At 40.6% G+C, this 15,016-nt stretch overlaps 1 protein-coding gene across 2 annotated transcripts; it reads left to right on the top strand.

The window, feature by feature from the left end:
- The first annotated feature begins 1,236 nt into the window (after positions 1 to 1,236).
- ATMIN (ATM interactor) lies at positions 1,237 to 12,649 on the top strand. Of its 2 annotated transcripts, none has more exons than XM_027850595.1 (4): positions 1,237 to 1,611; positions 7,252 to 7,377; positions 8,253 to 8,452; positions 10,629 to 12,649. In XM_027850595.1, exons 1-4 carry the CDS (start codon positions 1,237 to 1,239, stop codon positions 12,430 to 12,432), a joined length of 2,505 nt encoding a protein of 834 aa, XP_027706396.1. In that variant the 3' UTR covers positions 12,433 to 12,649. The 2 variants fall into 2 exon arrangements, with proteins under 2 accessions (XP_027706396.1, XP_027706397.1); XM_027850596.1 differs by lacking the exon at positions 1,237 to 1,611 and adding an exon at positions 1,821 to 1,901.
- The last annotated feature ends 2,367 nt before the right edge of the window (positions 12,650 to 15,016 follow it).

Raw genomic sequence — 15,016 nt, 5'->3', positions numbered from 1 at the left:
TGTGATTTCTGTAGCACTCTAAAGTTTACGAGGTGTTTTCTTCACAATCTTGACATAGATTGAACAAGTACTATTGCCTCTCTTATTTTCAAAAAGTGTTTTTTCACTTTCCTTTTTTGATGTCACTGCTTCCTCCCCTACCCCAACCTTCCCTTGTAAGGAATAAATTTATTTAAGCAAAACAAATCAACACATTGGCCATTATCTGAAAATATTTGCCTCATTCTGCACTTAAAATCCACCACCTTTCTGTTGAGAGATGGGACACATGTTTGACCATCAGTCTTCTAAAAGACAGCATTGGTCACTGCATTGATCAGAAAGCTTAAATCTTTTTTTTTTTTTTTTTTTTGGCTAGGCAATGGAGTTAAGTGACTTGCCCAGGGTCACACAGCTAGTGAGTGTTATGAGTCTGAGATCAAATTTGAACTCAGGTCCTCCTGACTCCAGGGCCGGTGCTCTATCTGCACCAACTAGCTGCCCCAGAAAGCTTAAATCTTTCAGTGTTGTTTTCCTCTACCATATTGTGATTGTTTTGTAAATTGTTCACTTAGTCCTGTTCACTTCATCAGTTCATACAAATCCTTCCCAAGTTTTTCTGTTTTTTACATCCATTTATTACTGCATTACATTCCTATAACAGTTTTTTCAGCCATTACATAACTGATGGACACTTTACTCCTAGTTGGTACTAGGATGGCATTAAAAATATTTTTCCATACATGGACCCTTTCCTTCTGTTTCAAACCTTGGTTTCCCCATTTTACAGAATCAGGAATTAAGGCATAGGGCAGTGAACAATTACATGTAACTAGCAAGTGTTGGTGCTAGGATTCGATTCCAGGTCTCCAGACCCTTCGTCTATGCAAGACTATTCAAATATAATTTATATAAATTTGAGTTATAGCAAGTGATACAAAGGTAACATCATTCCTCATTCAGGAAAAGGTGATGACCTCGGAAGGAGAAGAGATCCTTTCTAAGGGATGCCTGGCACTGGGAGGGAGACTGAAGAATGTGAGCACAGCTGGAGCGGAGTCCCGCCTCCTGGCGAGCACAGGCCCCGCCCTCCGTCCCGCCTTCCCTAAAGGGCTCTGCGGGGGGGGCGGTGACACGGAATAGTGACGTATTCCAGGAGCTCTTGTTGGTTGGCTGAGGCGGCAGGCCCCCGCCCTTCTCGGAAGTAGCCGGGGAGCAAGGCGGCCTCAGCAGGGCTGGCTTGCCGCGAAGGTAAACATGGCGGCTACGGACGCGGCGGCTACGGACGCAGCGGCACCGTCCGCGGGTTTGACCCCAGCCTCGCTGGCTCCGGCTTCAGACCCGGACGCTACCCGGGCCAATGGAGGAGATGCCGCCACCTACGCGACCTCGGGCCGGTGGGGATTCGAAGCGGGTTTGCGAGGAAGCCGGGCTAGGACGGCCGGGGGAAAGCGGCAGCCCTCAGCCGCGACCCCGAGCCCGAGTCCTGCGGGCGAACTGATCCGGCCGTCGGTGTCGGAGCTGTCCCGCGCCGTGCGCACCAACATTCTGTGCACAGTGCGCGGCTGCGGCAAGATCCTGCCCAATGGGCCCGCGCTCAACATGCACCTGGTGAAGAGCCATCGCCTGCAGGTGAGGCCCCATCCGATCCCACCCCCGCCCCCGCCCCCGGCCGGCCTGGCCCCACCGCAGCCACACGCGCACTCACGCCCCTCCCTGGGGACGGGCGAAGGTCGGTGCCCCGAGTGGCAGCACTGGCCTGCCATGCCCCCCGCACCCGGCAGCGCTCTGCTCTCCCCTGCAAACACAATTAGGCTCCCACTGTGTACAGCGCCGCGAGCCCTGATCTGGCCCCCCCAGTGCCCGTCGTTCCCCCTCTTCGCCCAACCTCGGAGTGTCCGCGGTAAAGTGCCCAGCCACAGGTGAGGCCCGACCCCAAACAGCGATGGTTACGGGGCTCACCGACACTAAATAACGGCACAACAGAGGTGTAAACAAAGTGCCCTCCGAGGGCAGGGGGGAAGGTTATGAGCACGGTGGCATCTGGAGGAGGAGGAGGCGTTTCGTTTGGGTGCGCCCATCCAGGCCTGACGTTTCCTTCCTCCACTGGCCTGTCTACTTTTACCTGGACCTGGGGTGTTGGCAGGGAGGGTGGTCTACGGATAAGTCCGCTGGAAGAAAGCTATTGTTGGAGGTTTAAATACACAAAGCGAGTGTAACCTAAGCTTCCTCTCATTTTTGGGAGGGGAGACTGGTTGTCAAGACAGCAACGAGGTACCTGCTGTTCGAGGACTGTGGTCCAGTATAGGAACTAAAGTCAATGCGGACTTATTAAGTGCCTTTTCTGAACAAGGCAATGGGCTAAACTGGCAATACTAAGGCAAAAGACAGTTCCTGCTTTCAAGGAGCTCAGTTTAATGAGGGAGACAACATGAACACAACTTGGTACAGACAAGATACATGCAAGATAAATTGGAGATAATCACCAGAGGAAAGGCACTAACATTAAAAGGAATTTAAAAAAAAAAAACTTCTTGTAGAAAGTGGAATTTTAGCTGGGTCTTTAGGGAAGCCAGGAGGCAGAGATGAGGAGGGAAGAGTCTTCCAGGCATGGAAAATGCCCAGTCGAGTATCTTGTGCTAGGAACTGCTAGGATGCTATTGTCACTGTGTTGCAGAGTACTTGTGTATGGGGGCAGGGGAGGTAAAGTGTAAGAAAATTGGAAAAGGTAGGGGCTAGGTGGTTTCAGAATCCTAATGAGATAATGTAGAAGGACTACCTTACCAGGCTCAGAAAATTATGATTGTTAGTCCAAAGATGAGAGATTAGAGTGGTTTTAGACTTAAATTTAAAGTGAGAAAGAAACTAAAGTGTTCTCAGAGAGGATTTAGAGTTAGTTTTCTTTAACTGACTTCGATTGTCTCAAGTGGCTTTGTTTTAGATAGCCAAGGATTCTGGTCATTTAATTCTATGGATTACTGCAGTTCATCTTTGTGCTTAAGTTTTCAAGGGATTGCAACAAATTTTGAGGCAATGTTAATGAATGAAAATGCATATTTTAAGCACAGACTTCTTTAAGTTTGGCACAGTGCTGGAGAAATAAAAACAAGCAAATTAGTCCCTGGCTTCCAGGAGCTTAATTCTGTTGGGGAAGACTGTATAGAAAGGGGAACTAGAGGTAAAAATGGGGGAATGAAGGGGACAGGGGCTGTGAGCACAGCAGCATAGCTTAGGGAATCCTGTGGTGGGAGTCCTCCGTTCCATTGGGAGTAAGAAGACCACATGACTTGGAGATGAAGGGGAAATGTTAGGCCCTGGTTCCTCCTAGATATTAGTTGGCATATCACTCCCAGGACATACCTTTTTAATGACTTATATTTAGCCCGTGTCTGTGGAATTAGGATAATAATCATAATTTTATTGCATGTTAAGGTTTACAAAACTTCCTTCATAACACCTCAGGGAGGTAGATAGTATAAGCTCCAATATTTATTTTTAACAGAAGTGAAGTGACTTGCCTAAGATAACACAGGTAGTAAATGACTTACATTTAATAATCCACTACTCTTGACTTCAGGTTTTCTGAGTTCCAAGTGCTGTGTTCTTCCCATTATGCTAGGCTGTGCCATTGTTGTAGAGATAGATGTGCCTCTCTAAAGATTTAAGCTAAATGGTTATTATATAAGAACTGGTTTTCAGAGCTAGTTCAAGAATACAGGTGTATTTACCCATTTTTCAAAAATTCCATTTCAAAAAAATGAACATAAAGAAAACTACAAGGGGCCAGTCATTAGCAATATAGTAAATTTAATGAATCTGAGAGGGTAAAGGATTCTTTGGGAGAAAATGTAATTTTTGAGTGTGTCATTTCAACTTGGATCTCATAATAATCTGTCCTGGAAGGGGGTAGCTAGGGGGCACAGTGGATAGAGCACTGGCCCTGAAGTCAGGAGGACCCGAGTTCAAATCCAGCCTCAGACCAAACGCTTGACACTTACCAGCTGTATGACGCTGGACAAGTCACTTAACCCCAATTGCCTAAAAAAAAATAAAATAATCTAACCTGGAGTTTGGAAGGCTGCTTTTAAAGTAGCTGTCTTTTAGTTCCATTTCAGATTTGGTCTTTCAGGCCCATTTTGTCTGCAGGAAAGCCCATGCAATTTATCCAACCCCCTTTTCTGAATTAGATGAACTTCTTTCAGTGGAAAGCAGGAACACCTACTCTCAGTCTGCTTCCTAGGTGGGTGTAGGTAAAGGAAGTTCCTTTTGATCAGTTGAGAAGTGTTTATCTACTTAATATATGCCTACCACTCTTTATAGTAGGCCTGAACTGGGGAAGTTTTCTTAATATTCAGCATAAATTTCTTTTTACATTTTTGGGGTCCTGGTTATAAATTATTTTATATTTACATATTACTCATTCAGTTAGTCATTGCCTAGTCAGTTTGTCCTTATTTTATGCTATTCTTTCCTCAAATATTCCTCCCCCCCTTAAAAAAAATGAGTCATTAATACCTTCCTTCCCCCACTCCCCCACATCTGTAGGAGTTGGGTCTGTGTTGTTTGCTTGTGTTCAGTGTTTTTTGTCTGTTTTTTGTTTGTTTTTTAAATTCTTGTCCATATTTCATGTCCTATAAGGAAAACTGGAAATCTATCCAGGCTCAGCTTTCTCTGCAGCAGAGGTCTTCCATGGAAATTGGAAGCTCTAGTGATTCAGTGAAGAGAAGGCAAAAGTGCCCATTGCTTGACTGCTAAGCATTCTTTATTCGTTATGTTTAGGGAGAAGGGGAGGAAGATAGTGCTTTGACTACCTGTAAGCTTCCTTTATATTTTAAAATGTGGCTTCCAGAATTTTTAGAAATAGTTTGCCAGAAAAACAAAGAAAGGAGGCTTCCAAGTTATTTAGGGAAGCTATAGATGGAGCTTAGACTTGATTTGTTTTAAATTTATAGTAAAAATTAAAAGAATAAAGTATTCCTTTTAAAAGTTTCCAGAAAGGAATGATGAAACATGATTTCCCTACAGCCATATGGCCCCTTTTGCATTCAGTCTTCTATTGTCCACTTTTCATTTTTGGCCTTCTTCCTTTTTCTTTTATATTAATTGACTATTAAAACTGCAAAAAATCATAAGTTTTGAGTTGAAAGGGCCCTTAGAAGTCATCTAGTCCAACACCTCATTTAATAGAGAAAGAAACTGACTCCTTGAGATGTGACTTGCCCGAGATCATAAAGTACAGCCAGGATTCAAATCTAGGTCCTCTGACTTCAAATCCAGCACTTTTCCTGCTGTACCAAATAATCTATTCAATGTCCTCATTTTAGAGAAAACCCAGAGAGCAAAAATGACTCCTCCAAAGTCATACTAAAAACTAAGAGACAGAGCCAGAACTCAAGCCCAAGTCTTCTGTCTCCAAATCCAGAACTCTTTCTGCTTACTGCACAGATCACGTGCATTTCTCCAAAATATTTATTTCTTTCCTGGAATCCTAATTCTCAAATGCTAATTGTATGAAACACATACCCCATTCATTGAAAATACCTCAGAAACATGATCTCTTTCTGTGTATAGTTTGTGTGCACAACAGATATAGCACAGAAAAATCTCACAAATACACTGACGCTCATTCATGCATAGGATCTGTGAGGTTTATGCATAGGATCTGTGAGGTGCATGCATATTCTACACACACTAAGTCATATTTTCCTAACCTCTTTAGTGCCAAGCACATCTCTTCTAACAGCTTTCTCCCACCCAAAGCTTGGACTTACTGTCCATGAGGCAGCCATAGTCAAAGAAAAGAGAAAAGGTGCCTGAGATCTTTGTTGTTGTTCTTCAGTCATGTCCAACTCTTTGTGATCCCATTTGGAATTTTCTTGGCAAAGATACTGGAGTGATATTTTTTTTTTTTTAAATTTCCTTCTCCAGCTCATTTTATATATGATGAAACTGATGCAAACAGCGTTAAGTGACTTGCCCAGGAACATAACCAAGTCTGCAGCTAGTAAGTGTCTGAGGCCAAATTTAAGCTGTGGTCTTCCTGACTCCAGGCCCAGCACTCTGTACCACCTATCTGCTTTGCCACCTAGCTATTCCCTGAGATCTAGGGAACTGGATTGAGACGGAGGAGGTTAGAAAAGGTGGTATAATGAAGAACTAGTCTTTACATAGAAAAGGCACCAAGCAGTGTTACACAACTAGCCTTTGAAAGTTAAGGCAAGGAAATAATAATGGGGAAGCAGACTTGATCTGAGTTAGCTTTAATGGCCCTGTGGCTAAGCAGGTATGTTACAGGTCTAGGTCAAGCTGAACATTTGGACAACTGACTTGTGTGTGGGTCTGTTTATTCACAGTGTCATCATCCTTCATTCTCCTCACATTAACATACTCATCATTAGCAGTACTCACATACATATATGTTAAGACTAGAAGGATAAGTATGATAAAAGAATAATGAAAAATAAATATTAAAAAGTACATGGATTAGTGAGACTGTGTAGGTGAGATATTGTAATGAAGAATTAAGTCAGTGGATAGTAATTGAAGCCCTCAGGTGCTAGTGTATAGTGTAAAATAAAACTCTTGTAGCAAATGGGTCGTATTGTTCAGCTTGATTTTCTTTCCAGAGTGATTCAGTGATCCAAGGCATTGTTTATCTTAGATGAGCCTGTTTGGATGATTTTGACCGAATTAACTATATTAACTGGCAGATTTTGGAAGACAAACTATCAACAGCAGTAGTGTTACTTACAGCATATGTGACAAGACTATTGGGCCTATACTTAAGTAGGAAAGATCTGGGTTTGGATAGCACCTTTGATACTTATTAGCTGAGGGCAAATTACTTGACTCTCAGAGCCTTAGTTTCTTCTTCTGTAAGGAGGTAAAATAATACCTTTAGTATATAAAGCTAATAGTTATTTTAGAGATCAAAATAGATGATGTATGGAAAGTACTCTGCAAGCTTTAAATTGTTATAAGATGTCAAATATTATATCAGTCCTTATGCAAGGCAATGTGCTAGATGCAAGAGGTACCAAGAAATAGAAGATAGATCCTGTCCTCAGATAAGTTAATATTTATTTGGAGAAACTGGATATGTGCATAAAACTGAACATACAGCTAAGTGCCTTGAGAGGAGGGAAGGATCTAGGAGTGGTGAAGTACAGACTAAAGAATACTGAAGGGAGTTGGAAGGGGTGGAAGTAAAAAATATGCAGTTCTATTGACTTTTGACAACATAATTTAAATATAAAATTGCATCTTTTACAGGATGGAATAATAAATCCAACAGTAAGAAAGGACTTAAAAACGACACCAAAATTCTATTGTTGCCCTATTAAAGGATGCCCTAGAGGTCCTGACAGGCCATTTTCACAGTTTTCTCTTGTAAAACAGGTATTTTAATTTTTATAACTACTTTTCTGGGAAGAATTATAAATGTTAATATGAATATAGTATGTTTCTGTTATTAGAAACTAGCAATAAACTAAGACATTCTGTAGGAGAAAGTTTGTTAGAATGCAACAGGCAGCATCTCAATGGAGAAGATGCAGGTATTAGAAAGGGATGTTTTGGGGAGTGTTTTCAGGACTGAAGTAGCGAAATATTGGCATAAATTGGGATGGGCTGAGGACTCAGAATAGGTTTTGAGAAATGGAGAGTGATCCAGGATGGCAGGGGGTGAGGTGAATGCATGTTTAGGACATGTCTGTGTCTCACAGAGTATGTAATGTGAGGAAGGTATGTCCTAGGTCATAGGGGACCATCTCAGAAGAGAAGTCTCTCTTAGAGGATGAAGATATCACCCCCATTTAAAAAGTGCTCAAAGCAGGTATCTCCAGGGTGAAAGGTGGGAGTACCAAAGAATGGGGAGAGGGGAAAGGAGGGAAGGGAGTGATCAGAGAGCATGAAGGATCATATTTAGAATCTCAACAGGATAGATTTGGTCTTAGAAACAGTAGTAGGTATCAGTAACTTTTTCCTTCTCCCCTTTCCCAACCCTCCACAAATACACAGGGTATCTCAAAAATCTTAGCGTAGTTTTAAGCTATTAAAGTTTTACACGGCACTAAGACTTTTGAGACACCCTGTATAAATAAAGTAATAAGGTGGAGAAAGGTATGTGGTGAATTGTCATTTATGTGCCTTCCTAAATCCTGCCCCTATTTGACTACCATTGTTTTTCCCCATCTAAAATCATGCTTGTTGTCATTAAATTTACTGTTTAACATTTTAACCAGTTATTTTAAATTTTTGTTCTCATGCTGTAGCACTTTATGAAAATGCATGCTGAAAAGAAGCATAAATGTGATAAATGTAGCAACTCTTATGGTACTGAATGGGACTTAAAACGACACGCAGAGGATTGTGGCAAGACTTTCCAGTGCACATGTGGCTGCCCATATGCCAGCAGAACAGCATTGCAGTCACACATTTATCGAACTGGCCATGAGATCCCTGCAGAGCACAGGTATGAGGAAATGAAGTATGATAGAACTGTGGAGCAGATGGGTAGGATCAAGCCCTTCTCTTCTACAGAGCTAGTTATTCCTAGGGAGATGATTGAAGAAGAGACAATTTGCAGCTAGGCAGAGAGGAGCTTCTCAAAGTAAGACCTTTTAGATGTGCCATAGCTGTTTCAGCTCTTTGATTTCTTTCTGCCACCTACCTTCAGGGTCCTTTGTGGCTTGTAGATTGGAAGATGTTATACTAGACCACTCTGCTTCCAGAAGTTATAGGGGTTATAGATGTTAGTGTGAATTGGTAAGTTATTTTAGTGTGTTGCAATTTATATATTATAATAGCACGAAATTTAGAGATGAAAAGTATTCCAATACATGGTAGTTTTAAAATTAATCTGTTAGTCTCACTGAGAGACAGCGTGGCCTCTCGTGGATAGACTACTGGACTTGGATGAGGAAGACTTAAGTTCAGATTTGCCTCTTGCACTGGTGGGTGCATTTTTCAACCTTCTAAGCCTCAGGCAATTCTCTAAAATATATCTACTAAGTTATAGACAGGATGGTGAGAGGAGTCTCCACACTCACAAAATCACAGATGGCTTTCACTATCTTTATATTTAAAGGAGCCCGCTCCCTCTCATTGTGTTACATTTTCTCATTCTTCTGCTTACCTCAGCAAGACCAGCCCTTTAGGAGATCTATCATTCAGTCATTCAGTCAACAACCATTTGTTAAAGGCCTGCTATCTGGCCAGGCTCTGAGAATACAAAGATAAGATAGACAGCCTAGCCCACAAAGAGCTTTGATATACTGGGGGGGGGGGATACAGCATGTTCACAGCTAAATAAATACAGCATCTATAGACAGAATAAATTCACACTGATTGGGAAGAGGCACTTATAGAGTCAGGAAAGGGCTCTGGAAGTTGCTGGCAATTAAGACAGGTGAGAAAGACCAACACAGGAGAGCCTGGCCAAAGGCAGGGAGGTGGGACATGGAATGTCGGGAATGAAGATCATTAAGTCTGCATATTTGTCTAGGGGGTGGAATGAATGAGGGGGAGAGAGGTTGAAGCCAAATCAATGACTTTTAAGGATAAGTAGAGGAATTTGTACTTTATTCTAAGGGCAGTGTGAGCCATTGAAGTTTCTTGAGCAGGAGAGTGACATGGTTAGACCTGTATTTTAGTACTATCAATTTTGGCAGCCACACAAAGGATAAATTGAAGATAGGAAAGACTTTATGTAGGGAGACCAATTAAGAGGCTACTGTAGTAGTTAAAGTAAGAGATAAGAGGGCTGAACTAGAGTGGATATAGTCTGAGTAGATGATAGATTTTTCAGGAGGTAGACTTGACAATACTTGTCATTGGATTGGATGTAAGGATAAATAAGAATAAAACAGCTGAAAATGACTCCAAAGTTGTTGAAAACATGGAGGACTAGAAAGATGCTGATTTCTCTTCCTGCCCCTCCCACTTCCCTGCAGAAAGAGGGAAGTTAGGAGGAGGACTGGTTTTAGGAGAAAAATTATGAATTGGGTTTTGGATATGTAGAGTTTGAGATGCCTGTGTAATCTCCAGGGGGAAATGTGGAAGTAGAGTTCAGGAAAGAAATGAATATATAGATGAAGTCATCTTCATGGAGATGGTCACTGAACCTGTTGGAACTGATGAAATCCCTAGAGAGCGTAGAAGGTGAAGAGGGCCAGGACAGAGTCCTGGGATATGCCCACACAGGTAGAGCAGGACATGGATGATGCATCTGCAGAGAAGACCAAGAAGGATTTGTCAGACAGTTAGGAGGACAGTTAGAAGAGAACAATTAGTTTCGTGAAAACTCAGGGAAGATAGTTGAGAGTAGTCAGCAATGTCAGGTGCTTTAGAGATGTCAAGAAGGATGACAGCTGAGAAAAAGTCATCAGTTTATAGCAATAAAGAAATCATGGGTGTCTGTGGAGAAGATAGTTTCAGTGGAGGGGTAGGCGCAGAAGACCGATTGCAAGGGGTTAAGAAGTGAGGGAGAAGTAAGAAAGTAGAGGCAGGTAACATAGATAGCCTTTCCTAGGCAAAAGTAGTCCTCTATTCGGAAGGATTGATTGAACAATCATAATAAAAGTTGTTGAGGATGAATCAGCGGCATGGATTTTAGAATAATTTTTTTTTAATTCTGTTAATGTTTTTAGGGACCCACCTGGTAAGAAAAGGAAAATGGAAAACTCTCTGCATAATCAGCAGTTGTCTGATAAGGCACTTGAATCACTGATCAACAAACCAACTACTGGAACAGACACTCAAGACTTGGAAACTTCAGAGATAAAGCTGGTGGCTTCTTTTGAAGATTCTTGTAGCTCTAATGCCAGAAAGCAAACCCTTACACCTCCAAGATACACTCCGAAGTTACTTTTGCCGAAGCCCAAAGTGGCTTTGGTTAAGCTTCCTGTTATGCAGTTTTCCCATTTGCCTATCTTTGTGCCTGCAGCAGACTCCTCGGTCCAGCCTATGGTGGTTGGTGTTGATAATCAAGGGTCTGCCACAGGCACCGTTCATCTGCTTCCTTTGTCAATAGGAACTTTAATACTAGGATTGGATCCAGAGGGTTTCTCACTTAAGGAAACTTTACCGCTTTCAAAAATAGTCAATCCCGTTGCTGTTGAGCCTATTAGTACAGGTGTACAAGTGAATTTGGGCAAAAACCCAACTAATGCTTTACAAGAATTAGGAAATGTGTGTCAAAAGAATAAAATTTCTTCCATCAACGTACAGACGGATGTATCTTATACTTCACAAACCCTCATGTCACCTTCACCTTGGGCCCCTCCTGATTCCTCTGTATCTTCTTGTTCTCAAACAGATTTAACATTTGGTTCTCAAGTTTCTCTTCCCATCAGTGTTCAGACTCAAACATTCTTACCTAGTTCTAAGGTAACTTCATCTATAGCAGCACAGACAGATACCTTTACGCATGCTTGTCTCCAGCCATGTGGGATCTCTAGAGAAACTCAGACCAGTGGAATCCAGAGTTCAGCAGACACCACAGTGTCGATGAACCAAGCTGTCATGTGTAATGATATTTTTGAGAATGTCCATGCATACAATGTTTCTACCCCAAACATTTCAAACAATAGTTTAGTCACTGCCCCTGTATCTCACAGTTTGTTACCTCAGGATGGCTGTAAGAATTTGAGTCCAGATGTTGTAAAATCTACGCCTGTTATGAACTTCAGCACACAAAATAATATACTCCCATCTCAAAACATGACTGATAACCAAACCCAGACAATAGATTTGTTAAGTGATCTGGAAAACATACTGTCTGGGAGTCTTCCTGGCCAAACTTTGGATAGCCGTAGTCTCCTGTCTGACAGTAATACCGGGGCTGATCCTCAGCTATCATCTGGGTCAACCCAGAACCCAGGAATTGATTTTGACATTGAAGAATTTTTTTCAGCTTCAAATATCCAAACTCAAACAGAAGAGAGTGACCTTAGCAACATAAACACTGAACCAGTCTTGGAATCTCTGGATATAGAAACTCAAACGGACTTCTTACTGGCAGACAGCACCACTCAGTCTTATAGTTGTAAGGGGAATTCCAACTTCCTAGGCCTGGAAATGTTTGATACTCAAACGCAGACAGATTTAAACTTCTTCTTAGATACTAGTCCTCATCTGCCTCTGGCAAATATTCTGAAGCACTCTAGCTTTTCCATGAGTACTGATTCATCTGACACAGAAACTCAAACTGAAGGACTCTCTGTTGATAAAAATATACCTGGCTTGGAAAAAGTCCAGTTGAATAGTACAGAAACCCAGACTATGAAAAGTGGTTTTGAAACCCTTGGCAATTTGTTCTTTACCAGCAATGAAACTCAAACTGCAATGGATGACTTTCTTTTGGCTGATTTGGCCTGGAATACGATGGAGTCTCAGTTCAGTTCTGTAGAAACACAGACATGTGCTGAACTGTGTTCCGTGTCAAACTTCTAAGACATGATTCCAAGTGTAGGGGAAGACATTTGGAAACTTCCCTTTGAGGTGAGAAAATGAAAAAATGGAGGACAACAGTGGTCTATCAGTGTTGAATGTAACTGATCTTATGCAGTCCCTTAGCAGTTTCCTCATGATACTTTGCGTCTTGTATTTGTAAACATGAAACTTGTATATGTTTTATAAAGTGTCAGTGTCTATAAATTATTATTTTTTAGTTGCTCACTGTTACTACTTCATTGATAGTAATAGCTATCATAGTTCTTGTGTTTTCCTTTACACATTGAAAATTCACATAGAACTATTTCACTGAAACCAAGTCTACCTGCTTCTGGAGTATAGCCTATTTTGTTATGTTTTCAAAACATTTTGGTCTTTAAGTATAGAAAGTGCTTTACTAGGGGGAAAAAGAAACTAAATATTTTGGGGGTTTTGCACTTAAAACTTCTGCACAATGTTGACTCAAAATTCCTGTTGGTTCTTGAAGCTAGTGTTTAGGGTGGACAGATGCTTTATAATCCCTACCCTAGCAGGCTGTGTCAGCTATATGCAGCTAGATTGATGGTAATGACAGCCACATATTTTTTTAATTTTTTGGTTTGGGAACTTCACCATCTGTTTTCTAACTTACGGAATTAAAAAAAAAAAAGCAGCCCTCTTTCAGGCTTTACCTATTAAAATAATTACTGTACAAAAGATATAGTGACTACGCTGTGAGCTACTTCATAGGTGTCCAGTACTTTAAAAATGGACAATCTCTCTGTGCTTTTCCACAAGGGACTCTCCTATAACAATGCTCTTTAAAGGAAAATGATAGATAGAAAGTGGTGTTAGTTCTGTTGAAAGTAATTGTCACCTAACAATAGCAAAAGCAAAACTGTGAAACCATTTATTGATCTAGATTGGAATTTTTCATAAATAATCTTACATTGATTCTCTAAGTGTTATAGACTGAGTGGTGCTCAAGAGCTACTTCCCAAAGCAAACAAAATGGATTTGAGTTTTATCTCCTCTTGATGTTAAGGAATCCTGCCCTGCTTTAAAAACAGAAACCAAAAAAAAACCCCAAACTTTATCTCTTTCTCCTCCTTGGCTAAATTAGGGCAAGGGTACAATACAATCTATGTTTCTTTTTTAAAGTGCCCCAATTTTTATATCTTCATCAATGGCCAACATCTCTCTATTAATGAAATGCTGTAGTGAGGGAATAATACTTGTGCCTTGGGGCTGGACATTTTGGAGTAAATTTATCCTAAACACCATGTTTATTTTGTTTTGGGGGCATTTTTTGTTAAAATTTTAAGGCAAGAATACCAAATAGTACGGTCCTAATATAAGTTGAGAAGAAAAGCATATGGCTTTAATAAGGAGGGTATCATATGTCTGCTGTGGAAGAGAGATGATTGAAGAATAGTGCTGGTGTTTTTCTTTGGTTTCATAAAATGTAAGCCAGGTTTGAGGAGATGGAGATTCTTTAGTTTGACAGGCACATTTTTTAAGTTTATAAAACCATTTTATGGTCCTCGTATCAGACATGCTTATGCAGATAGGAAGCAAGGGTTTAAAGAAACATACCAAATCTCAGAAGAGAACTACTGACAGTTATGTAAACTAAAATTATAGTGTTATGCTGCTATTTCAGATGTCTGATACAGAGACCATAACATAATGATTTTAGGAGGTTTTAGTAATGATCAATAATTTCCCATTGGAAGCAGTTGAATTCAGTGTGGTAGATGACAGGAAAACTGTGATGTGATCAGAGTGGGTATAGATCTGGATTTCAAAACTTAAAACATATAAAGCCTTAACTTAGCAATTCCATGTGTTCTTAGGATTGTCATTGCCTTAATGTTTAAACTCTCTCTTGGCAGAGGAGCAGTGCATGTTTGTTTAGGCCTTGTGTAAATACTGTATGTTGTGATCCATGGCTTGAAGAAGCGCTTTGTTTCTGTGATAATGGATATTTTTTCTTAATTCAGCCAATAGATATTTGTAGGAAAGTAAAGCATGTACAAATACAAATAACAAATGAGGCTTGTTTCAAAAGCATTTCTTGAATTACTCAAAAATGAAATAAAGCTCATTATAAAACCTAAAATTCAGTGATTAAAGAGAAGTCAAAATCATTTAAACTATACTGTTGAGAGTTCTTTAAGGTCTTTACTCAAACGTAGCTTGTCTTTATTCTAAACTCTTCTGCAAAAAGCTTATTTCCCATTAGGAGCCATATTGCTTTCAACTTTTGACCATGAAAATAAACATGCCGAGAATTTTACTAGCAGAAAGATGTTCTAAATGGTACCTGTACAATTGATAAAAATTTCACTTTAGATCTAGATGACAAATGGATAAATTTTATGAAGCAAAAAGTTTTAAACTTCATGAACTACTGTTGGAAAACAACCAGCTGATTCAAAGAATTACTTCGGTTGATACAAATTCTCAAACATGAACCTTTTTGAAAAAAAATTATGCCACTTTTGTGGAAATAAGTATGGTTCTGGCATAAGAGCTAAGATGTGAAGGTTAGAAGATGTTTGGCTACTTCCTTTACCCTTTCAGTAGAAGGTTGTGTGGTTCT

Source organism: Vombatus ursinus, unplaced genomic scaffold, assembly GCF_900497805.2.
Source record: "Vombatus ursinus unplaced genomic scaffold, bare-nosed wombat genome assembly UNPS02009062.1, whole genome shotgun sequence".
NCBI lineage: Eukaryota > Metazoa > Chordata > Mammalia > Diprotodontia > Vombatidae > Vombatus > Vombatus ursinus.
The sequence above is the reverse complement of the archived record's forward strand: the minus strand, read 5'-3'. Positions and strand labels throughout refer to the sequence as shown.

Coding starts and splice junctions, on each gene's coding strand:
- ATMIN (XM_027850595.1), top strand. CDS start 1,237: ATGGCGGCTACGGACGCGGCGGCTACGGACGCAGCGGCACCGTCCGCG. Junction 1,612..7,251: donor TGAAGAGCCATCGCCTGCAG/GTGAGGCCCCAT, acceptor CATCTTTTACAG/GATGGAATAATAAATCCAAC. Junction 8,453..10,628: donor GAGATCCCTGCAGAGCACAG/GTATGAGGAAAT, acceptor TAATGTTTTTAG/GGACCCACCTGGTAAGAAAA.